The sequence below is a fragment of the Dipodomys spectabilis genome, unplaced genomic scaffold, assembly GCF_019054845.1.
Source record: "Dipodomys spectabilis isolate Male_0828 unplaced genomic scaffold, ASM1905484v1 ptg000096l, whole genome shotgun sequence".
NCBI lineage: Eukaryota > Metazoa > Chordata > Mammalia > Rodentia > Heteromyidae > Dipodomys > Dipodomys spectabilis.
This window is the reverse complement of record NW_024870773.1, coordinates 17,732,240-17,757,111: the sequence shown is the minus strand read 5'-3', so window position 1 is coordinate 17,757,111 and position 24,872 is coordinate 17,732,240. Positions and strand designations below refer to the sequence as shown.

General features: G+C 44.7%; 1 protein-coding gene and 1 non-coding gene across 6 annotated transcripts in view; one reads left to right on the top strand and one right to left on the bottom strand.

The window, feature by feature from the left end:
- Positions 1–404: 404 nt before the first annotated feature.
- Positions 405–24,872, top strand: part of Camk1d (calcium/calmodulin dependent protein kinase ID) — a 326,503-nt gene continuing 302,035 nt past the window's right edge. For 4 of the 5 annotated variants that reach the window (XM_042685947.1, XM_042685949.1, XM_042685948.1 and 1 more), the window contains exon 1: positions 683–774. In XM_042685947.1, coding sequence (XP_042541881.1) covers positions 683–774 — 92 coding nt within the window. Of the gene's footprint in view, positions 775–24,872 lie in introns of all 5 variants that reach the window. The other variant, XM_042685946.1, reaches the window with a different exon arrangement.
- Positions 8,879–8,950, bottom strand: Trnat-agu. Its single transcript has one exon. It is a non-coding gene; the product is annotated as a tRNA-Thr (tRNA).

The following is a 24,872-nucleotide window of genomic DNA, read 5'->3' as shown; positions in this document are numbered from 1 at the left end:
CTCCCCCGGTGCCTCCAAGCGCCCAGCCGAGGCGCCCCCTCCCGCTGGCAGAGGGAAAGCCCTGGTGCCCCCAGCCTTGACTTCATCAGAAAGCTCCCCAAGGACTGGGGCTCTCCCGGGTGCGCGCGCGCCCAGGCACCCGGCACCTGCCGCGGCCCCGCACCTGCCCTCCGCGGGCTCTCGGGTGCGCTGCGACTGAGGGACCGTGGCCCCGAAGCCGGGATTCGGCGGCGCCGGCGGGGAGGGGAGCGGGACATCCCCCGAAGGCGGTGGCGGCGCTGGGGGCGGGGAGGCGGCCCGGGTGCGCGGGGAGGGCGGGGAGCCCGTGGGTGGAGGCGGGGTGCGGGAGGGGTGTGTGTGGGGGGAGGAGGGAGCGGGGCGGGCGGCGGGGAGGGAACAGGAGGGAGGCAAGAAAGTAGCAGAAAGTGAGGCTGGCAGGCGGCGGCGGCGGCGGCAGGAAGTCTGTGCCCGAGCCGAGCAGAAATTAGAGCCAGGGAGGGCCGGCGGCGGCGAGGGAGAGCGAAAGAGGAAACTGCAGAAGAGGAAGCTCTGCGGCAGCCCGGAGCCGCCCGGCATCCCCGCGCCCGGCTTCCCCGCGCCGCGCTCCCCGCGCCACCGGCGCCCCCTCCCCAGCGCGCCCCCGGCCGCCCCGCCGCGCCGCGCCGCCGCCCGCTCGCCGGCCATGGCCCGGGAGAACGGCGAAAGCAGCTCCTCCTGGAAAAAGCAAGCGGAAGACATCAAGAAGATCTTCGAGTTCAAGGAGACCCTCGGAACGTGAGTGGGCATGGGGAGAAGAGGGTGGAGGCGGCCCTGGGGGCGGCTGCACGAGCGGCCCCGCGTCCCCGCCGCGGCCGCAACCCGCTCGCGGGTGCGTCCTTATCGTGCCGCGGGCCGCTCCGCAGAGACCCCCCCCGCCCCCGCCCCACCCTGGGCGACCACGCCGCCGCCGCGTGGGTCCGCGCGCCCCCGGGTGGCACCGCTGCGGGGTGGGCGGGGGAGGGGCGCGCGGGCGGGCGCGCGACTTCCCACTTCCCCCGTCACCCCGCCCTCCCGCCTTCTCCACGCGTGACGCGGGGCTGAGGAGCGTGGCGGCGGCGGCGGTCGCCCGTGCACTGGCTGGATGCTAACTCCTGGTGTGGACCGGAGACGTGGTCACTCGGAGATCCAGCCCGCGGTCATTCCCGCGTCTGCCCTTACCCGGCGTGTGCCCGGGGATCCGCCGTGTGCACGCCACCAGGTGTAGGCAGGGCTCAGGACGGGATGGCCGCGCGGTTCGGGGAAGGATAGGATTTAGCAGCGTTCAGGGGGTCACAGGCGGGCAGAGCAGCTTCTGAGTGTTTGCACAGTACACTCTCACACACGCACACACAAGGATGGGGCCATGCGCGCCCCCACGGGGGGGGGGGCTCCGTGAGTGTCGCTTTCCAGGGGTTGGGTCTAGTCCTGGTGCTGATGACTGCATCTCAGCGGGGAAAGGATCCGGAGTGGATGCTTTCGGTGCCGCTCGGGCCAGCGGAGGGGGGCGGGGGATCCACGGGAGTTGGTTTTTGTTTTGTTTTGGGGTGCCCGGGAGAGAGAGCAGGGCTGACATCTAGGCAGAATTAGGCGGTGCTGAGTGAGAGAAGTCTCAGTGATGGTCTTTCCCTTGTGAGGATCTGTTTTGTGGGTGAGCAACGGGTAATCTGTCAGTGTGCATACGTTCACACACGCGAAGTCGGACTGGAACACTTGGCCAGAGGTTCAGGAAAGTGTGGATTCCACTGGGAAGAAATAGAGGAGGTTTCACAATAAATCGGTGTGCTTTCCTCCCTTCCTCCCACCCTCCCTCTCACCTATCTCTTCTTTCTCCTGCCCACCTTCTTATTTCTGTGGTGGTTTTATTTTTATGATTTTCAATACCTCATTTTCGAGCCCACGTTGTTTTTCCCTCCCTAGGCTCAGGGTCCACTGCAGTGTTAATTTCTCCTCAGTGCACCCCCACTTCTGCAGTGAGTCCCCAGAGGCAAGTAGCAAAGGTGGCATTCCCAACCATGCCCTGGTTCCTGGATCACCCTGGGCCAAGGAGGACTACAATCAGGGTGCCCTGCAGTGGCTGCTGTGATTTTGGGGAAAGCACCTCTGGGTACCAGCTTGTTTCCTTTGTCCAAATGAAATCAGAAAGCGCTTAGCCTTTTAATTAAGGAGTTTCCAGTTAAGAGGTGACTTTGGGCCAAAACTTCAAAAAAAAATGTCTTTGAGGTTTATTCGGGTGGGGGCTTGTGACTCTGAGACCCTCAAGCTACCAAGAAAGAAGAGAAAGTGCCTTTTGTTTGTCATTCAGGACCCACTTTTGGCTGCAGAGGAGGGGACTGGAGGCCATCATGTGTGATGTGTCACTGTCTATGGGGATTCCTGGATGCCCCCCCCCTTTTTTTGCCTGCATCTGCTTGCAGGCAGGCTGGTGGGGTTTCCTTTCTTATGGCTCCCACACCCATGGGTCACCTCTGCGGTGGCCAGGCTGCTGGGCTCTGCCTAGTGACTCCTGCTGAAGCTGGTTGGGGATGGCTGAGGACTTCCACCTTGGGAAGGAAGGATGGGGCTTTGCTGGATGGAGCTGGGCTAGAGCAGCTTCCAGGATGCCCACTGTGAGCAGTGAGCTGGGAGTATGGGTCTCTACCAGCATCCCAAAGTGTTGCCTTCTGCCTTGGAAAGAATACTTTATAAAGGACAGTGCTGATGGGGAACCTAGAAGAGTGAAATGAAATGATCCAGATTTTTAAAATTTATGACAACAGGAATAATCATCATCATCATGGAGGCATCCATTTTGTTTAAGTTTTTGTGTTGATGTAGGGTCTTGAGCTCAGGGCCTCGTGTTCTATTTTCTTGCTCATGGTTTGCCCACTACCAGTTGAACCATGCCTCCAATCTGGCATTTTTGCTGGTTAGTTGGAGATGGCATCTTGTTGACTTTTTTTTTTTAGTTAAGGTTAATTTTATTTATATTTTTTCAGTAATGAAACTATATATTTTTAAACCTTTTAAGTAGTTGTAACAAAGGAGTGGTCGGTCAATGAAGCACTTTATGAATACATTACATCTTGATCAGTATCACCCCTTGCATTATTCTCTCCATCCCTCTCAACTCCACCTCTTCAATTCTTGTATACTTTTCTGCCTGGGCTGGCTTTGAACTCCAGATCTCAGCTTTCTGAATAGCTCCAATGAGAAGTGGAAGTCACTGGTGCCCAGCAGGTGGCATTCTTAAGTGTATACTAAGTACTAGGTATTTATTCTAAGTGTCTTACATGTGTTAAGTCCTCCAACTTGTACAATAACCTTTGATGTAGATTCCTAGTTTAAGATTAAAAAAAAAAAAAAAAACCAAAGGCCTATCAAACACAGGGTAACCATTCATTACTAGAGTTCATACTCAAAACTAGGCAGCATAATTCTTCATTATCTACATGGTGGTCAGCCACTTGATAGGTTTTGTTAGTCCAGATGTGTGATGACAATTTGCTGTGGGCTTGGGGAGTGCCTGTAACTCAGTGGAAAGGGAGAGTAGAGGGCTCACCCAGCAGGTGTGACACTCTGGGTTCTATCTTCAATATAGCACAACAATACAAAACCAATCCTCCCCACCCCCATCAAAACAGAACAAAACAAAAATGAGAAAAACTTACCTTTAGTATTTGGAAAGCTAATTTGAATGTAAATGAAATATAATTATGGAATAATCTGTTAAGATTATGTAAGACTGTCAAAGCTTTTGGAATATCAGTAGCATTTTGGCTTTGCTGGAAGTAATCTCAAGTTTAGGCTGTCTCTTTCATCCTGGGCCAAATCTGGTGACCTTGGACTGAAACTTAATATGGAGGTCACTTCCTGTTCTTCAGTGTGGAGGTTGAGAATGGGCTTTTCTTTCCTTGGTAAGGAAGTCTAGTGTGAGTTAAGGCATCATCAATTATCACTAGAGTCCATTCCCAAAGAACTGTGCAGCTCCAATCCTTTTTTTTTTTTTTCTTCACACCTTCACCGGATGTCTTCTAAGATCGAAGGCAGGAAAGCCCTGTGCCGAGCCAGGCTGTCAGCTTCTGGTGTTAAAACACTTTTGAAATAAAGCATGGTACAACCCCAGGCAGACTCTCGCTGCCAGACATTGTCATCTGGTCTTTAGCTGCCTTATTCCCGGCAGCCTTTCCTCATAGAGTAGAAGGTTTACTGTTGGATACACAGGGGTCAAGCCTTAGGCAGTGTGGCAGGATCTTGCTGGGGTGGAGGTTGAGCCAGGAGGAGGAAGGACAGATGGGGAAGCTAAGAGAGGCATGGAGTCAAGGAGCAGGGTTATTTTGTGGGCCCCAGAAATCTGATATATATCTGAATCAGACCTCAGAATAAAATCCTTCCAATCATAGGCTTCACTTTAGCTTCCTTTAAAATGGAACCCCAGGTCCTAACCCCATCTCTGAGTTAGGTAGGGACTTAATTACTGTTTATTAACTCAACAACCTGTTTTCAGATCCTGGCACACCGTGAGAGCAAATAAATGTTGTGTAACAGTAAATTAGGAATGGTAAACACTTCTGTTGCCATACTGGCGGGGCTGTTCAAGCCATCTCTGCCAGAGAGATCTTCCAGTAATTTCTGGACCATGGGGAGTTAGATCTGGATGGGAAGAAAGCTTTGTGTGGTGGTGGAGACAGATATCTCTAAGACTCCCAGAAGTCACTTCTGTACTTTCTAGGCTATGAAGTGCATGTGACTAGACAAGGCCTTAATACGTGGCTCAGCCAGAAAGACTTCCTGAACATACCTCATTTCAATGGCTTGTCCTAGAAAGTGTATTTTTATCTCTGCAGGGTATGAGTACATGACGGTCATCGACACTGTCCATTTGAAGTTGAAGTCTGTAGGAGGCTGACCCAGCATTGGGCAGGATCTGAGCCTGGGTTCTAGATCTGACTCAGCCACTCAGGGGTTGTGCAGCCTATGGGCTGCTTGGCCATTTTACATTACCTTCTCTGTCTCTCAGCTTCCTCATCTCTAAAACAAAGGAAAGGAGCAAGAAAATGAGATGGTTTTCAAGTGCCATGACAATCCTAAGGTTTTGTGGCTTATCTGTGTCAGGAAAACACTGGTTCTTCAGAGTTTTCACACTTTGTGTGTCTAGGAGGGGTTCATTTCTTCTTGGAGGGATTTTTTTTTTTTTTTTTTGTGCTCATTCTAGGGCTTGAATTTAGTGCTTGGTGTTGTCCCCGAGCTTTTTTCTGTTCAAGGCTGGTGCTCTACCACTTGAGCTATATCTCCACTTCTGCCTTTTGCTGATTAGTTGAAGATAAGTGTCCCACCAATTGGCTGGCTTCAAACCAGGATCCTCAGATCTCAGCCTCTTGATATCTGATTACAGGAGTAAGCCAGGATTACAGGAGTGAGCCACAGACACCTGGCTTAGAGGGACATTTTTATGAAGATGCAAGTATGAGGCAAAGCAGCGGCAATACTCTCTTTCATTAAGTGTCTGCTGGGTGCTGCTAGAGGAGGTAAATAAACAGATATTTCTGTGGAGTATTCATGGTCATTCCTACCCATCTCACACTTACACTTCTTATTCTGAAATTGCTCAAGGAATACACCTGTTGATGTAGGTGATTGATTTGCCTGAAAGCCCAGGGAGGAGATATTCTTAACTTTTCTTTTGGGAATATGTATGTGTATGTAAGGAAGAGGGAGGAAATGCATATTCTTGGCTGATTTAATATCATTTATTCTGCAATCACTCAGAATTGTAGCAGCCACAAGGAACATTTGAAAGACTTACTAAGAGGAAATATTACTAGGGATAGGAAGCCTTAGGTTTCTACCCCAGGGCATCCCAGCTGTAGCATTTGCTATCAGTCTGCATTTCCTCTTGTTTGGATGCATGATATAACTTCAATCTTTATTCATTTAAAAATATCTCTCTAGCACCTGCTATGTTCTAGGCACCAAGGATATTGCTGTGAGCAAATCAGCAAGAATGCCTATTTTCCTGGGGCTTACCTTCCATTGGAGGAGCTCACAAATCCAACAGATAAAGAAAGTTGTGGTGGCACATGCCTGTAATCCCAGTACATATGAAATGGAGATGAGAGGATCATGAGTTTGAGACCAGCCTGGGATACATAGTAAGATCTTGACATGTCATGCTAGGGAGAAAAGCAAAGCAGGGAAGATGGATTTGGGGGGATGTGGGTGACAGTAGCTTGTAGTGGAGTTTTCTGAGAAACTAATAATTGAATGGAGCTCTGGGACTAACCGGAGGCAAAAGGTTTCAGTCAGAGGAAGCAGCTGGAGGCTGGATCTTGCCTCAAGCCCTAGAGACCCAGGGATTTCAAGGCAGTATGACTGGAACTGAGTGTCATGGGGGAGGAAGGTCAGACTGACTTAGGACTGAGGGGAGAAGGAGATGGAGGAGGGGGAGGTGGATGAGGAGAACTGATGAAGGGCAGTGGAGGGGATTGAGCAGAAGATCAATCTGCGCTAGGTTTTTTTTTTTTTTTTTTGTCATGGTCTTTGGGTACTAGTACTGCGGTACCTGGATGAGGAGGGGTAACAGGGTGTTAGAACTAGGTAGGAAGTACTGAGGAGTGACTGGGTTCTGGGTGTATTTTTAAAGTGGACCCATTAGGCATTGCTGGTGGGTTGGGCCTGGGGTATGAGGTTTTCCTGGAGTTGGAAGAATCACACCTTGGGAGGTTTTGCTCAGAATGTTCAGTGTTTTCAGGGCACAGGCTCTGCCCGCATGTTGGGCTTGGAGAAGCTTCTGGAAACAGTTTACGGAGCAAAGCTTATCTCCTGTGGGCTACTGCATTTCTGGGTGAGGGACTCCTGCATTTGAGGTGGGCTCTGGAAAAGGACTTCTGTGGTACCTTCTCTTCTGTCACCATAGGAAATTTTCACAGCAGGAAAATCTGGTCCCTTTGTGTGAAGATGATGCTTGTGCTTTTAGAATGACATCAGTAGGAAGAGCTAGAGCCCTCTGGCTGGTGGGTCTGTAACCTGTAACTCTCCTACTTGACTTGGGAATGCAAAGTGTGAATGTTTGGAAAGAATAATCATCATGGGGACCCTCCCTAGCTCTTGCTCTGCTAGGACACTTTCTATTTGGAGAAAAAGAGCGGAACACTTTCCTTCATTGATAGGAGAGAGTAGACACTGGTATCCTTATCGCAGAACCCAATGAAATGTGGGAAATGGAGTTCACGCTGGTAGAGCTGGTTGTTCCCAAGGCTAATGAGGACTGGGCCACCAGTGTGAGTTTCTGGTTCCAGCTGGGCAGCTAAGTGGACAGTAATTAGGCTTGGCTGGTATGATGGACATTTGTATGCTCTCAGGGGAGGACTTCAGGGGTTAACTTGTTGAATTTTTCTCTGGCTGGGTCTCTATAAATCCCTTTAATCTTTCCTTTCCCCATATAAATCTCCTTAAATCCGCTTCAGTCTCTCCCCTCCTGCTTCGCCTCCTCTCTTCTCTCAGAGGGCTTAGTGGGGAATTGTCACATTACTAGTCAGCTTGCCCAAGGGCGAGGGCAGCAGACCCAGGACCTCTGCTCTCCATCCAGACAGGATCTCACATTTCACAAGGATTAGCAGGAGGCTCAGAGCCCAATGGGGATACACCTCTTTAATTAATGAACTGCCAGTAGGTGGCCAACAACCAGCCTGGTGCCCTAGTCAGCTGACCGCAGTCTCTTTTTCTGACTCAATAGGGCCAGTTCAGCGCTTGGACAGTGAAACCAAGAGGACACATGGACTCTGGGAGATATGCCAGCGTAACTTTTTTTATTTTTCAATCGCTGCAGCTGATACCCCTTTCGCCTTGGACTTTCTGTCGGGTGGGAGAGTACTTTGTATTGGGCTAGTGTTTGGCAAGATTCCACTTGATTTTTTTAAGGTTTATTCTATAATGCATGGATTATTCAGGCTCTGATCTTACCAAGGATAACCACCACATATACACTTAAGGTCAAGTTGATTGCGTGACAGACCAAGTTCATTCCACAGCTTTACTGTCAGCTGTGGGCTCTGTGCTATTTTTCCCTGTACTTTAGCAGAATATAGAAATACAGGGCTCTCTGCTTTCACTGTATTTGATGTTGGTATAATTTGTGGAGGGGAAGGGAAAAAACAAATCGATTAACTAGGGATACAGGTGGACCCATTGCAACAATGAGATGTACAAAAGTCATTATGTTGAAAAACGAATTTTACAACTTAGGTGGGAGGGGGGAAGGATCAGGTGGGGGGAACGGAGGAGTATGGGAAGGGATGGGAAGGGGAAACAAAGAGGAGGCAACAATGCTTGATAAGAAATGTACTCGTTATCTTGCCCATGTAATTGTAACTCCTCTGTACAGTATTCTCACAATAAAAAAAAAAAAAAAAAAGAAATACAAGGCTCTGTCTGTGTTGGTTAACACCCAATCTGAGGATCAGCCTTTAAGACAATGTATTTGCTAAGGGCAAGGAGGCGAGGTGATGGAATGGAATAGAAAGACTGATCCCATATAACCATTCCTGAGGTATGTCTAGATAGGTTCCTCAATCTTTCTAGTTAAGGTGAAGATAAAAGTTACTACTGAGCGCTGGTGGCTCATGCCTATAATCCTAGCTACTCAGGAGTCTGAGATCTGATGATTGAAGTTCGAAGCCAGCTTGGGCACAAAAGTTCATGATAATAAACTACTCAGAGAAAGATAGAAGTGGTGCCCTGATGAAGTAGAAGCACTAGCCTTGAGCAAAAGAAGCTCAGGGAAAGCACCCAAGCCCTGAGTTTAAGCCCTAGGACACACACAAGTTACTACCTCATAGGATTGTTAGAGAGATTCAGTGACATCTGGGAGGTGTTTTTGTTGGTGTTACAGTACTGGGGATTGAACTCAGGGCCTCATGCTTACTAGGCAAGTACTCTACCACTGAGCTATACCCCAGTTTTCTAATTTGTCAGCAAAGGGTCTCACACTTTTGCCCTTGCTGGCTTTGAACTTCATTTGTCTTATTTCTACCTTCCCAGTAGCTGGAATCACAGACATGTGGCAGCATACCTAGCCCCAAATTATCACCCTTCTGTGGATGTATGAGAGCAAGACAAGGGGACCTTGAAGTCAGCATCAGCTGCCAGGTAGCAGTGGAGGTTTGCAGGAGGGTGGAAGCTTGTAGCCCTTGCTGGTTCCCATGGTACAGTTACTCCCTTATGGACCCATGGTTTAAAAATGTATTTGCACAACTCCTGAATGAACAAATCTGAGTTGTGCACACCATGGAAGGAAGGATGAGACTGGATTTGAACTCTAGTTTGAATTCTGCCATCCAAGTAGCAGAGCTTGATCTTATCTTTGCTGGGCTTTGATTATCTTGTTTGTCAAATGAGGATAATTACACCTGCTCACATTTCAGGCTTTTTATATGTCCTCAATGAGATAAGGCATGTGTGGTGCTGGATAGATAGGGAGACCCATTATGAACAGAGGCTATCATTAATCTTATGAAGATGATAGCTTTAGAAAGAATTCTTTCTTATAAATGTTAACATTGTGCTCTTTGAAACCTAGCTCACATCTTTTGTATTGTTTTCCCTCAGAAGCTGACAGCGTCCACTGTGTCCCTAAAGTTCTACAGTGTGTCTTACCTGGCTCTGTTCAAGTGTTATGTTCTTTTTAGTCTTGGGGTTCAAGTCGTTGGAGTCCTAAGAGAAACTTTTAGCAGAAATCATAAAAGCCACACATCTTTTTGGTAAAGAATTTGAAAAGTTGTAAGACTATTGTCTCAGTCCATTTTCTGTTTTAACTGGATACCACAGGCTGGACAGTTTATGAAGAACAGAGATTCATTTAGCTCGTGGCTCTAGAATGCCAAGACTGTGCCTTCTGTATGTGCATGGCATCTGGTGAGGACCTTATTGCTGGTGGGAACCTTCTAGAAAGTCCCATGGCAATACAGAACATCACATGGCTAGATGGAAGAGTCCTTCTCCTAATTCTTTTTTTTCTTCCACATCTCCCTCCTCTTATCCCTCCCCTCCCTCTTTTTCATACTTCTCCTCTCCTCCCCCCTTCTTAACTTTGACAGAGTTTCCCCATATGACTTAGGATGGCCTTAAACTCTTGATCCTCAGCCTCCCAACTGCTGAGATTACAGATGTGTACATACTTGGCTTTTTTTTTTGGGGGGTCCGGTCATGGGGCCTGAACTCTGGGTCTGGACGCTGTCCCTCAGCTCTTCAGCTCAAGGCTAGCGCTCTACCATTAGAGCCACAGCGCCACTTCCGGCTTTTTTCTTTTTGCTTATGTAGTGCTGAGGAATCGAACCCAGGGCCTCATGCATGCAAGGCAAGCGCTCTACCACTGAGCCACCTTCCCAGCCCTGGCTTTCTTCTTCTCATGAGGCCACTATTACAGTCATGGGGTCTCACTTAATGTAATCTCAGTTTACTTCCCACAGGCCTCACCTCTAAGCACATAACCTTGTTGACGCAGCTTCTACATGTGAATTCTGGGGGCACACCTAAGCCATGGCAGGTATAAAGAAGATGATAAGAATGGACTGGTTGGCTGAATGGGTCAAGTTGGCCAGGCCCCTTGGAGTGGAAGGATCTCAGGACATGCCTGGAAGGTCAGCCACGGCGGCACCGTGTGAAACACTGCAGCAGTGGATATTTGTTCATCACCTCTAGTGTTGATGTTTCAGTACTTTGTCAAATGATGTGTTCAGAGCCTGTGCATAGGTTGAATACGGCTCTGAATGGAAGATCAGCCATCTTTGTCGAGTGCTGTGACTTTATGAGTAGTCTAGCTCTTGGTGTCACCTTAGGGGTTGTCCTGATGGTGACATTCCTTAGGTTATTGGCACAGTTAGCATCTCTACCCTCATCACCACCTTTAAACACGTCCCCAGGGTCAGCAGTGTGACAGAACCTGATGCCAAGATGAGACCCTGCCCCACAAACTTCCAGAGAAGCTAATTATACATGTGAGAAAAAGGAGATAAAATTATTCAGATCCAAATGTGGCTGACTGTCCCTGGTTATAATAAGACACAAGAATCTGGTTTCTCTCTCACCTCATAACACAAAGTAAATCCTGACCACACACACACACACACACACACACACACACACACATACACACACACACACACACACACACACACACACACACACACACACACACACACACACACACGCGCCTTTTCTCCCAACCTTCTGGCACTCTAACCTTCAAGCCAGCCTCTCACATTTGGATCTTAAATGCTTCCCTTGTCCCCTCCATGTGTTAAAGCCTTGTCCCCATCTTGCTTCTGTCTAAAGGTGGAAGAATCATTAACAGCTGGGATCCAGTGGGAGGTCTTTAGGCCACTGAGGTGTTCTTGAGGGGATAGTGGGAGTCCAGACTTTCTTCTTTTTTTCTCTTTAGTGTCCTGGCCACAGGGTGAGCAGCTTTGTTCTGCCGTGGGTTCCCATCATGCTGTGCTCCTTTGCAACAGGCCCCAAGGCAACAACCTAGCCTATCTTGGACTGAAATATCCACAAGTATGCACCAAACAAACCTTTTCTCTGGATAAATTGATTATCTCTTGGCGTTTGCCAACAGAAGGCTGACTAATATATTCTCCTTAGAACAGTGTCTTCAGAATCAACTCAATATTGCAATCAGATGTCAATTCCTTTTTTAACTCCAAGGGGGACCAGCTAGATGATCTCACTTTATGGGTTGTGAAACTCAGATACTTTGAGGGTATGTGACCTGTCTGAGGTCTCATGGTTAAGCTAGTCGGCTGGTCATTGCTTTCATTCTTGAAGATCAGGAGATCTAGGGTCTCCTAAGAGGCTAGATTAATAGGTGTTTCCCTTGTGTCTGGCTTACACACTAATATAGAACCTTGCTGGATTTTTTTTTGGGCAGGACTTGAACCGTGATCCTTTTGATATCAGCCTTCTCCATCATTAGGATTATGAGAGTGAACCATTGTGCTTGGTGAGACTTGAGTTTTAAGTAGATAGGGTTAGACACCAGTGTGTCTTCTTTGCAAGGATCTCTGTCTGGAGCCTTCCAAAATACCACTGAGATTTATCCCTCAGGCTTAAAGGATGTTCTCAAGTGTAAGAAATTAAGCATTAATTTCCATTTATAGATCAGGGTGAAGGAGTTTTATGTTTTTAAAGATACTCCTATCTCTGCCCTCTAAGTAGCCAGAATTTCAGTCATGAGTCACCCATGCCTGGCCCCAAATTGGGCCCTTCTTATAAGCCAGGTGGGATTGGAAGAAATTTGAAAACAGCTCTATGTCAGAAACTCAAATGGATTTGTGTGACTAAGGCCACCTGGAAATATACCTTTGTTTATCCCTTGTTGGTCAGATCAGAGAAGAGTCTAGAGAGTCAGGAGGCTGATTGAGTGTTTTGTTTTTAACTCCATCAGATTTTATAGATTGGTTCTACACTATGCCTGGCACTAAGCAAGTGTTGGTAAACAAAACATGGTCCTTTTCCTTAGGGAACTATTTGGATGGACAAACTCAGAATGACAGAGGAGTGTGACAGTGTTTCAATAGTGAGGAACATGATGTACAAGCTGAAAGGACAGTTGTTGCCAAGAAAGTTCCAGAAATCAGAAATGAGAAGGGATAGCACTCCTCTGGAGGCACTGATTTGCGATGAGCCATAGAAATGCAGACAAAGCAGTGCGTGGTTTTAGTAACACTGACAGTAATAATAATAAATGATAATGGTAATAATAATAATAAATGAGGTGGTGGTCCATCATGGCAAACATCTGTTCACATACATAAACACAGTGATCCAATAAAAGAAATGCTTCTGTTATCACCATTTGGGAGATGAGAGAACTGAGACCCAGAGGGTTTAAGTAATGTGACTCAGAACTCATCCCCTTACCTGGGAGAATTCAAATATGAGTAAGTTACTTATCAAGGTCATTAACCATTATCCTAAAGGGTGTACATATTGGTAAATTTTGCCCTAGGTCTTTTATTATTTATTTAATGGCACTGGAATTTGAATTCAGGGTTTTCTGCCTGCTAGACAGGAGCTCCACCACTTGAGCCATTCCCCTAGACCTTTTTGTTTTACTATTTTTTTTCTGATAGGGTTGCCTACTTTTTCCCCTGGGGCCAGCCTTGGACAGTGATCTTCTTCTCCATGTCTTCTGGGTAGTAGGGATGACAGTTGTGTACCATGCATGTCTACCCCCTGGATTGTGTTTTTGTATAGGTACTTGGGCTCAAACTCAGTGCCTTGTGCTCTTGCTTTGCGTTTTCTTTCAAGGCTGGTGCTGTATCACTTCTGCTTCCAGCCTTTTACTGATTAATTGGAGATAAGAGTCTCATAGGCTTTTCTGCCTGGACTGACTGTGAATTGTAATTTTCTGATCTCAGCCTCTTAAGTAGCTAAGATTATGGGTATGAGTTACTGACACTTGGCTTTCCCCTAGATTCTTAACAAAAAATTAGATACATACCCTACCACCCAAAGCAGTATATAGTAACGAATATACACTGTGTTTTAGGGTTCAGAGGGAAGTAATTTTTTTAAACATATTAAATAGCAGGAGCCAAATCTAAAGAGCTGGTAACTGAATTACTTTATAGATTTTTTCTCCTGCTGTGGTTTGGATAAGTGTCATCCCCCCCCCCCAAAAAAAAAATAGGCCCAGCATGTTAAAAGCTGAGTCACCAGCCTGTGACACTATTAGGGGATTGTGGAAGTTTTAAGAGGTGGAGACTAGTGGGAAGAACTTGAAGGGAACATTGGGAAATGAGGCCTTTCTTCTCTTTGCTTCCTGGTCACCATGAGATAACCAGGTGCACTCCCCGCCATGATATACTGTGCTACCACAGGACCCAAGCAAGAGGGCCAAGCAACTCTATACCGAACCCTTTGGCACTGTGAGCCTCCTCTTTTTGAGGAAATATTACAGTAATAAAAAGCTGACACAATTTGCAAGCAACCCAGTTCCTGGATGGCAGTCACATACCATTCATTTCAAAACTTCATTCAATTCATGAGTACAGCTGACATGTTGAGTTGAAACCCCTTGATAGAAGTAATGAACAAAACAAAAATATGCAATTTTTTTTTCAGTGCTGACCTGGGGCCTGTGGTGTTCTAGCTGGGGTTTTATGTGACAAATGAGACATGAGATTTTCCTGGTGATAACACTACAGTGTCTTGTAAGTAACTATTGTGAGGAAAACTAGCGTTTCTATCTAAGTGCTTAAAGGTTTCTGCTTTGGCTTGGTTGCTTGGTTCTTGTTAAGGAGATAAGGAACTCCTTTGGGATAAGGAAGGGCTTTTGAAATGTAAGTTTTGTCTTAAACTGGTTTCCTTTTCAAGATAGAATTAAGACACGCCTTAGGCTGTTCAAGAAATAGACAAGGGTAGGGGGGATATATTTTGAAATTATTTTTGGATTGTTAATCTTATTTATTTATTTTGTTGGTCATGGGGCTTGAACTCTGGGCCTGGGCACTGTCCCTGTGTTCTTCAGCTCAAGGCGAGTGCTCCACCACTTGAGCCACAGCACTACTTCCAGTTTTCTGGTGGTAAATTGGAGATAAGTCTTATGGACTTTCCTTCCCAGGCTGGCTTTGAACTGCAATCCTCAGATCTCAGCCTCCTGAGTAGCTAGGATTACAGGTGTGAGCCACCAGCGCCCTGCATGTTAATTTTATTTCAAAGTCACCTTATGTGACTTTACCCTCTTCAAATTAGCCAATCACAAGCAGATTGTGAACCTGAGCCCGACCAATCTGAGCAGAGGGGTGGGGCCTACTGGGTTAGGGATAAATAGGGGCTGCTCTATGTGCTTACTTGCCAGGTTTTTTGACTGATGGCACACCCTTCTGCAAAAGTAAATTTTGCCTTGTTGAGATAATTCTTTATTTTTGTGTCTGTGTTTGCGACTCCAGTAGTTCTTCAAGAGCATATTTATAACACTATACACTGACTGCAATCTCTAGCCATGCTCCTTTGTTATCTCCTGCCCACTCATTTATCAGGGCCAACTTGAGTCTGATCCCTTCCCTCAAGCTCCCTGAACGTGTGTACCCTGCTGGGGCCCCCCTGACCTGTATCCTTTCACCCCTAGAATCTCAGTCTCAAAAGTCACTGCCCTGTTGTGTGATCTTTCTCTGTATGATGAGCTCCCCAACACCCCACGCTCACAGGGACATTCCATACCCGATTGCCTCTGTGTCTGCCCAGATACCTGGCACGCTGCAGAATGTACAGAGTTTGCTTTGCTTTAAAAAAGAAATTTCTCAAGCAATGAAATTGCCTTTGCAGTCTCAGTGGGATCCTGCTGTTCTAAATGTTTTCCTTACTGATAAGCTCTCAAGCGTGTTCTCCCATATTTTCTTCTCCTCTGGAGTTTGTCTTTATGTCATCACTCATTTTCTATGTGGGGATTTCTCACCGTGTGGGCTCACTGTGGGAAGCTTTAACCCATGGTCTTTGCCCAGGCTCTAGGCTGCCACTGGACCATGTTCAGAGAAAGGAGATATATAGTAAGAGAAAGAGCTGTAGGGTGTGTATTTGGTGCTGCCGTTGCTTCATTAAAATAAAGCCCCTTCCTTGTTAATATTGGAGATAAATATTAATGATGCTTGGCTTAGTCCACCCTCCTGCTAGGTGGGTGGCCACTGTTGGTTAGATCTTGGGGTACTGACATAACATTGCTGTTCTATCATTTTCCTTCGTGGAGGTCCTCTTCTCCAACTGGTCTTGTTGCAGTCTTTGAGATTATCTCTGGAAGAAGTATGTATTTGCTTTTTTCCCCCTTCATATTTTGGCTTCACAAATTGGCCTCTTGTTCAGTTCTATGATTTTTTTTCCCCCATGCATGCCAGTTTGTCATCAGAGGATGACACCTTTTTGTGTATTCCTTTTCTCCAGAAGCTCTGATGCTCATAGAACTGAAGTAGGGTGAGAAACTTTTAGACATTGACAGTATTTCCTGATTTTCTCCCTCAGAATTTAGCAAGCTCTTGTCTCAGTGTTTCAGAGTCACTGATCTGCAAGTGCAAATTGTCCTTGACCTCTCTATCTGAGTCGAACCTTCTGAGTAGGGAAAAAAAGCCCACAAGTTTCCTTTGGCTAACATTTCATTTCAGTGTGTCCTAAGTTTTCTGAGGAGTTCACTAGGGCTGGTGTTTGTGAGAGTGTGGAGGTGGTTTGATGGAGAAGAATGTGGCTGAGTGTGGTGGTGCACATCTATAATCCCAGCACTTGGAGGTTGTGGTGAAAAGATTGTGAATTCAAGGCCAGTCTGAGCTATATAGGGAGACCTGTGTCAACCAAACCAACAAAAAACAGGCAGTGATGTGGCTTCTGTTTTTGAATATGTATTGGTTATTTCTAGATACTACCTGATGGTCATTTAATACATCAAGCATTGAGGGTTAATATTTTTTTTGTGTGTGCTGGTCCTGGGGCTTGAACTCAAGGTCTAGGTACTGTCCCCGAGCTTTTGTGTTCAAGGCTAGAGTCCTACCATGAGCCACAGCTCCACTTTTGGCTTTTTGTGGATAGTTAATTGAGGGTAAGAGTCTCATGGGCTTTCCTGACCAGACTGGCTTTGAACCACAATCCTCAGATCTCATCCTCCTGAGTGGCTAGAATTATAGATAAGAGCCATTGGTGGCCTGCAAGTGGGTTAATACTGGAGGATTTACTAAAAAGTCACAGGGCAAAGATTTGAACTTACAACTGTTTGAAAAAGCTGTGGACTGAAGCCGTAGCTAAGTGAGTTGTAGCATTCACTTCTACTAGGATGTATCCTGTAGACTCTACCGTTAGCGTGGTCCTGGGGGTGATTGCTGCCTGTATTTCTGTTAGAGTTGAGTGTTCAGAGCTGCTCCAGGGCTTGCTGGGGAGTCTGAGCTGAAGTTGACTTAGGTTCAGTGATCAGGTGAGTGTGCTGGGGTCTGTGTATATGAGCAGGCAGCCACTTGGCTGTCAAAACCTCTGTGCCGAGAGAGGAATAGGTTTAATAACTATTTTATAGGTCAAGAATCCATTTTGTTATTGTGTTGCTATTTCTACCCTGGCACAATGAAGAAAATATTTTTTAAAACATTTAGAGAACTCTGAGATTTCAAGTCAGACTATTAAAAAAAGAAAGAAAAAACCCAACCCCAAACAAAGCAAAACAAAACAAAACCCCAACCAACCAGGGTGCATGACCCAGGATTCTAGTAAACACAATGTAGTACAATCTGAAACTTGGGAAAGTGCACAGCATTTATAGTTTAGGTATTGGTCAGGTATTTAGCAGTTCAGGAAAGTGTGGTTTATTTTCTCCAATGGCTCAGATGGGAGTATGACTTCTGCCCCTCTCGAGTGAACATTTATGGCAAGTGAGTGACAGCTATAGATATTCTTTAACTTACGGCTGGTGAGCTCCCCTGACTTAAAACCTTTTGTTTTAATTACTATTCTGCTCACGCTAGAATAATTAATGATTTTCTTTTCTTGCTACAATATATTCTAAATGGAACTCAAAAATGTGTTAGATCTTGTTTACTTTTTCTAGGGCTTATTAATTGTGAAATCATATTATGCCCCTCACATGGAGTCTTTATGTTTTCCACAACTGGAAAATGCAGGTGAAACCCTTCTTTCCTTAAGGTCTGAATCCAGCAGAACAATCATTGTGATTCTGGTTTAACTTCCAATAAACGAATGAAGGTTTATAATACTGTTAAGCAACCAGCCATACATGTAGCCTAATTTATGTAATAATTATTCAATTTGACAATAGAAAGGATACTGGAAAAATCCTTTCAGGAAGCAGATAACATAATGTCATTTTTGCTTTTCATGTGATTGTTGCCTTTATGAACTGGAATAATTTTTGCCACCCCAATGGATAAATGTTTAAGAGCATTTCTTAGCTAATTTAAGGCTTATATATTCAGTAATGCTGTAATTGGCTAGTTGGTTACTTACCAGTCTCTTTTAGTTGCAGTGTATTGTTTGAGGTTCAGATGAAAACAATGGAAGTTTATGCCTGTGAGAAGCAACCAGGGAATTTTAGAAATCGCTTCCTTTTTGATTTTAAAGCCTCCTTTCCTCCTTTAGACTTAGAAATAAAAAAAGAGGTAGACATGAAAAGAACTGGCTGTGCAGTGACAATAATAGCAAAAGAAGGTCACTTTTGTGTATACACTGAGCCCCAACAATAGGCCTAGTGCGTTCTAAAGTCACAGAATTAATGCTGTCCTTTTCTGATGCAGTCAGACATAGCTGGACCTGGGCAGTTGAGAGAAACCTGGAATCTGGAGTAGCATTTCTTTAGAAATGAGAGGTCAGAAAAATGAGAGAGACATCATGCTACATACATGTCACGTATGATGTTCCTCTGGCAACGAGGCTTAATAGAACCTGGGCTCCTGTATTCTTCCCTCTGCTTAGAGCACACTCTTGGGGACTTAAAGATTCAGAATGTAGAATCTGAAGTGGGCTTTGTGAACGTCATTTTTTTTTGATTTTGGTCAGGATGAGAAAGTAGCAGTCTGGGTCAGCCATCTGGGTGGGGGTGGAGGTATTGCTTAGGGTTACCCAGCAAGGGGGTGACCAAACCTAGTCCAGTCCTCCCAGATTTGTGTGCAGGGCACTTTCTCCATCACTGGAATTTCAGACACTAGATCAGGAATGCACTTAGTTTCTTTTCTTTCTTTCTTTTTTTGGTCAGAGTGAAATGAGTGTAGTCTTGAGGCAGGTGAGTAGCTGCAGGGAGAGGGTAGGGTAGTGTAGGCTAGTTGGGAGCCCCGGTCTTAGGCTACTGAGAGAATTAAGTGGGCTCAAAGTAGTAAAGTCCTCATGACCATGCCTGCCCCAACTCAAGTACTCCACCAGCACTGGCAGCTATGGAGTGGGCGCTGTTTATGTGCTTGAAGTCTGTGCGGCCATCGTTCCTGCCCTTTGCTACTCAAAGGAGCTGACTTTCTTTCTGGAGACCAAGTGTAGGAGAAGGCTCTCTCTGCTGCATTATGATTGGATTTATTTTTATTGCTGCTTAATGATCTCTGGTGGTTGATTAGTGGTCTCTGATGGCTGACATTTCCACAGAGTCCTGTGTATATACATCCTATGTACAGACTATGAGCGTTTTATATGGACTTTGTCTGTTAAAAAGCTATTGGCTCAGCAAAGCCCAGCACTGAGACCTGACAGAAGGTGGTTGGGATATGATTACAGACTGAGTGTGTTTAGATCTCCTTGTTATAGCAGCAGTGAAATGGCACGGCCCATACCTTCCTTTTCTTTTATTCTGTGTTGCCAGTGTCATGTGAATCATTTTCAGATAATCTCTTCTGGGATGCACATGGGATTTTCATAGCTAAGAACATGTTTTACCTTTAGATTCAATCACAGGCTTCTAGAAGAAAACAATTCACTTTTCTCAGAATTGATGGCACAGTCCGAGTTTGGAAAAGGGTATTTGTGGCTGAGACTGTCCTCAAAGTCTGCCCAGGAATTTTTTGGTCTCTTTTTTAAAAAGCAAACAATTGCTTTTGAATGCAATCATGATGTGTATGAGTGTGGGTTTTCCTGTACCTACCTATCCCTTGATTCTTCAGATGCCAGCTGGGTCACTTCTGACACTAACTAGAGTAATTACTACAGACTCCACACAACAAGGGCTCAGTCCAGAGCTGACCCACTTCATAGGCCAGTTCCAAGCTCCAGGCTGTGTGTGACCCTGCTTCTTATCACGCAGTTGTAAACTAAGGGAGAGCCTCCTTGTACTCTCCTCAGCTTTGATCATTTTTAAAAGTATGCATTTTAATTGGTTGAACTTTATGGTTGCCATCATCTTATAGAGGAAAGTGCCAAAAGAAAAATTGCAACATAATCTGAACATCGGGAAAAATCTTCAGATTTATAAGTTGACTGGTTTTTGGATTGATTTAATTTTTTTTATTTTACCATAAGTAGTTGTATAAGAGATTGTCATTAAAACAGTTTATGAACACAATGCATCTTGATCAATGTCACTCCTTTCAATGTTCTCATACATCCTTCCCAATCGCCTCTTCCCTCACTTAAAAAAAAATGTTGTAGGATATTTGCTGAATTCTTGACTGCCTTCCCTCCCTTCTCTTCATTCATCTACCCCTCTCTGCTTGATGCCACCCCATTCCTTAGCTTTGATAACTTACTCTGATGGCTCATAGAACTCAATGTTTGTGCTTGAAGTTACAAATTGACTGTAAAGGATATTGCAGAGGCTACAGATAGCCAGATGAAGAGAAGCAGGGGCAAGGATCAAGAGAGAACTGAGCACAGAGCTTTTGTTTATGGGTGTGCCACCCTAGAGCACACAGGTGTGTGTGTGTGTGTGTGTGTGTGTGTGTGTGTGTGTTCACTCACCCAGAAGCTCTGGGAACTCCAGTCATTTAGGGGATTTATGAAGACCCCACTCTCGAGCAACATTGATCCAGTCATTTGATCATCCAGTCTCTAGTCCCACCCAGTCTCTGAAACATGTGCTTGGTGCCCTGGCACCCTCATCCTGCAGCTGTTCAGAGCCACCTGCCAACTCATGAGCATACAAAAAAGACCTTCGTAACACCTGAGATTCCAAAGCTCACAGAAGCTCTTCTGTCAGGAGCCAGGACTGAGACCAAATATTGTTACATCAAATGTTTTACTCACTCATCCCGGTGGCTTAGAGGGTCTACCGGGACCTGAGAGCAGACATTAAATATCTGCTTTTTATCACACTCAGTTTCAGTGAACTGGCTTTTCTCCTGTGTGACCTGTAAAGAAAAAGGGTGAGCAATAATTGCATTAGTTAACATTTGGAATTTATGAATGAAAACCATGCTTTAGAATGTGTTGGTGCTCAGAGCACCCCTCCCCCAACATTGCAGGTTAGTGTGATGATGAACAATTCACATGCAGGGAAAGGTTAAAGAACTTCTGCCCTAAGACCTCAAAGCCTAAGGGACCAAAGTTGTTTTACTCAGGCCTCCATCTGTCCACTTACACATCTCATTCAGATTCCACAGACACCCTCTTGGGACCATTCATTCCCATAGTAATCATTTACAAGCCTTCAAAATTGCTTCCGTTGTTCTCTTCCCTCTCCCCTGTAGAAAAGAGGCCTATAAGCTGGTGATTAACAATAGCAGGACAGTAATCACAGCCCAGTGATTTCTTCCTCTGTGTGGTGTTTTGCTCCTCTTGAATGCTAATAAATAAGTGTGTCTTTCTTCTTGCCTAATGTTTGTGTTTATGGCAGCAAACCTTCAGAAGGCAGAGGAGAAAATTTCCTTCTACTACAGTGGAAACCCTTATGGTGCAGACCACATGTATGTATGGATACTCTGCGTAAGTGATTTGTGAATAGATCTGCCACTGCTTTGGTAATTTGTATAAGACTGCACATGAAATGCTTAGAAATGAAATGTAAGGTGTAATCATTTATTTACCTTAATATTTAGATATGCAAAAACAAATACTGTTTAACAAGACAAGAAAAATATTATACATTTTTTTTTTCTGTGGTAGGGATGGGATCATGAGCCTTGTTCATGCAGGGCAAAGTGCTTTTAACCACTGAAGTGTGCCAATCAGAAACCGACACAGACTCGAGCCTTTCTCAAACAATATTTTTTCTTTACAAAAATACTAAAACTTCAAAATATAATTTTTGCTTTGATTCCTCCCCTCTTCCCTCCCTCCTTTCCTTCCTTCCTTCTTTTTGTTGTGTGCCAGTACTAGTCCTTGAAATTTCCATGGACTTTTTCCACTCATAGGTGGTACTCTACCACTTGATCTATGCCTCCTCTTCTGGCTTTCTGCTGGTTAATTGGAGATAAGAATCTTTTGGGTTGTCTCCTCTTTAGGCTTTGAACTATAAATCTTCAGATCTTAGCCTCCTTAGTAATTAGGATTACAGTGTGGGCTATTAGTGCTGGTCTTCCCCACCCCCTTTTTTTTAGTTGGTGCATAGAGGGCAATCTTCCCCATGATGCACAACTAGAAATGCAAAGGTCTGGGAACTAAAGACAAGACTTTTATAATCCAGATAGTTTCTTCTGTACCTTGCTATGTGTATCCCAGATAACAAAGATACTACTTTGGTATAATTTATTTGGAGAACCATACTGCATAGTCTAGGTTCCAGGGTACAGTTTTCCATCTGAAGTGTTTGATTTGACTAAGTAATAACATCAGGTAGCTGTCAAATTACTGTTTTAGGATTTACAGATTTAACTACAATTAGTTTTTTTTTTAAAAAAAGTTATTGTTAAGAGCCTTTTGTAGTAGTACTAATTTTGGTGCAACAGAATGGAACTCACAGAATAGCCAAGCAAGGAAAACTGATGGAGACTTTTAGGACACGATCAGAATAAAGTCTTTCCTTCAGCAGTGAATTGAGTGGCTAGTCATTTAGGGGAAATGTCAGATTGACTTTAGCATAATGTCCACTGTTTGGGTTTTAGATTAGCAGATGTTTATATCTCCAGACATAAGGAATATGAATATGTCCATTTCAAGTCTTCCTGAATGTCAGCAGTACGTCACTGTAGCCAGGTGCTGGTGGCTCATGCCTGTAATCTGAGCTATTCAGGAGGCTGAGATCTGAAAATTGTGGTTCAAAGCCATCTCAGGCAAACAAGTATGTAAGAGCCTTTTCTAACAAAAAAGCCAGAAAGGGGGGCGGGGGGCAACTCAAGTGGTAGAGAGCTAGCCTTGAGCAAAAAATGTCAAGGACAGCATCTAGACCCTGAGTTCCAGCTCTAGGACACACACATACACACACACACACACACACACACACACACACACACACGCACACGTACGTATAGTCTCATACACAGTTGTCTCATTCCTACCCGATGTAGGTACAAAGAAGGTTAAAATTCCATTAGAGAAATAAACGTGTTGTGAAATAAGCATAATTAGAATCTTGTCTCTATGTCTGTTATGGATATAGCACTAAATAGCCCTTTAAATACCTTAAAATAAGTAGTTGTAAAATTCTTCTTGCAGAATAAACATGATACTCAATGGTAAATAAATAAATGCCTTATCCTAAATAAAATTCTGTTCAACATTGTACTGGAGATTCTAGCCAGGTGGCTAGAAAATGAAGCCAAAGGCATCCAGACTGTGAAGGAAGAAGTAAAATGGTCTCAATTTGCAGATGACATAATGGGGTAGCAAGGAAATCCTAAGGAATCCACTAGATAGCTACTAGATTAAGGTTACAACATGTGAGATCAATATACAAAAATCATGTACTGTGGGCATAGCTGAAGTGGTAGAATACTTGCTTAGTCACCATGAGACCCTTGGTTTAATCTCCAGCACCATTAAAAAAGCCAATTATAAATGTCTGGTCTAGCAATGAATAAAATATAATAGCCTAGCAAGAATCAAATATTTAAGAGTAAATGTAACTAAGTCAGGTGCTGGTGGCTCACACCTGTAATCCTAACTACTCAGGCAGCTGAGATCTGAGGATTGTGGTCCAAAGCCAACTGGGCAGGCAAGTCTGTAAGATTCTTATCTCCAGTAAACTACCAAAAAAAAAAAAGCCAGAAGTAGAGCTGTGTCCCAAGTGGCAGAGCACTAGCTTTGGGCAAAGAAATCTCAGGGATAGTGCCCAGACCCTGAGTTTAAGCCCTAGGATTTGCATCCACACAAAAAGAGTAAATGTGACAAAAAACCTACAAGACTAGTTTGTACACTACAAACTACCAAACATCACTGAAGAAAATTAATGTAGATCAAAATAAATTAAAAAATATTCCATGTCTATGGATTGGAAAACTTAAGATTGTTAAGATAGCAAAACCTTCCAAATGATTTACAAATCCAACACAGGACCTTCCAAAATCCCAGTTGCTTTTATTTATTTATTTTTTGTTTATTTTGCAAAAAGTGATTCGGTTGTCCTAAAATTTGTGTGTGATCACAGAGGACCCAAAAAAGCCAAAACAATCTTGTAGAACAATACAATTGGAAGACCATTTTTCCAGTCTTAGACTTTGACCATTGTTTTAGCATGGGTCACTTACTACAAAACCACACTGATCAAGACCATGTGTGTCTCTGGATCCAATTCTATCTGCTCACTGCTTGCAAATCAGTATTTAGGAGCCCAGAGTGGGAAATGGGACAAAGGGCTGTATGGGCTAACAATTACATGCCAGGCAGAGTCTTGATCATCCAAGGCATGTATCTGTTTTATTTTTTCCTCTATCAAGAACATAGCAATTGACTAGTTCCTATAATAGCAATAGGCTAGTTCCTATAATTCTTCAGACACATATATTTGTTTCTGAACTACAGAGCCCAGAACACCCAGTGGCCCTTAGATGACCTAAGAACATGTAACACGCTCCTTATCATTTAATCCTGAGAGTAGACACATACAGCAAGACATGGCTATAAGGTTTAATTTGCAGAAAAGTAGAGGTAGAGTGCTTGCCTTAGCATGCATAAGGCTCTGGACTCCATCTCTAGCATCTAAAAGAAGTAGGCTTAAAGTTTTAAAGTAAAGGGGCTGGGAAGATGGCTTAATGGTAGAGCGCTTGTCTTGCATCCATGAGGCCCTGGGTTCAATTCCTCAGCACCACATAAGCAAAAAAAAAAAAGCCAGAAGTGGTGCTGTGGCTCAAGTGGTAGAGCACTGGCCTTAAGCTGAAGATCTAAGGGACAGTGCCCAGGCCCAGGGTTCAGGCTCCATGACTGATAGGAAAGAGAGGGAGGGAGAGAGAGAGAGAGAGAGAGAGAAGTTTAAAGTAAAAATTATAAACAATGTAGACTACCACTGACAAAGGATCTCTTAGCTCTATCACCTCATTTGGGATGGT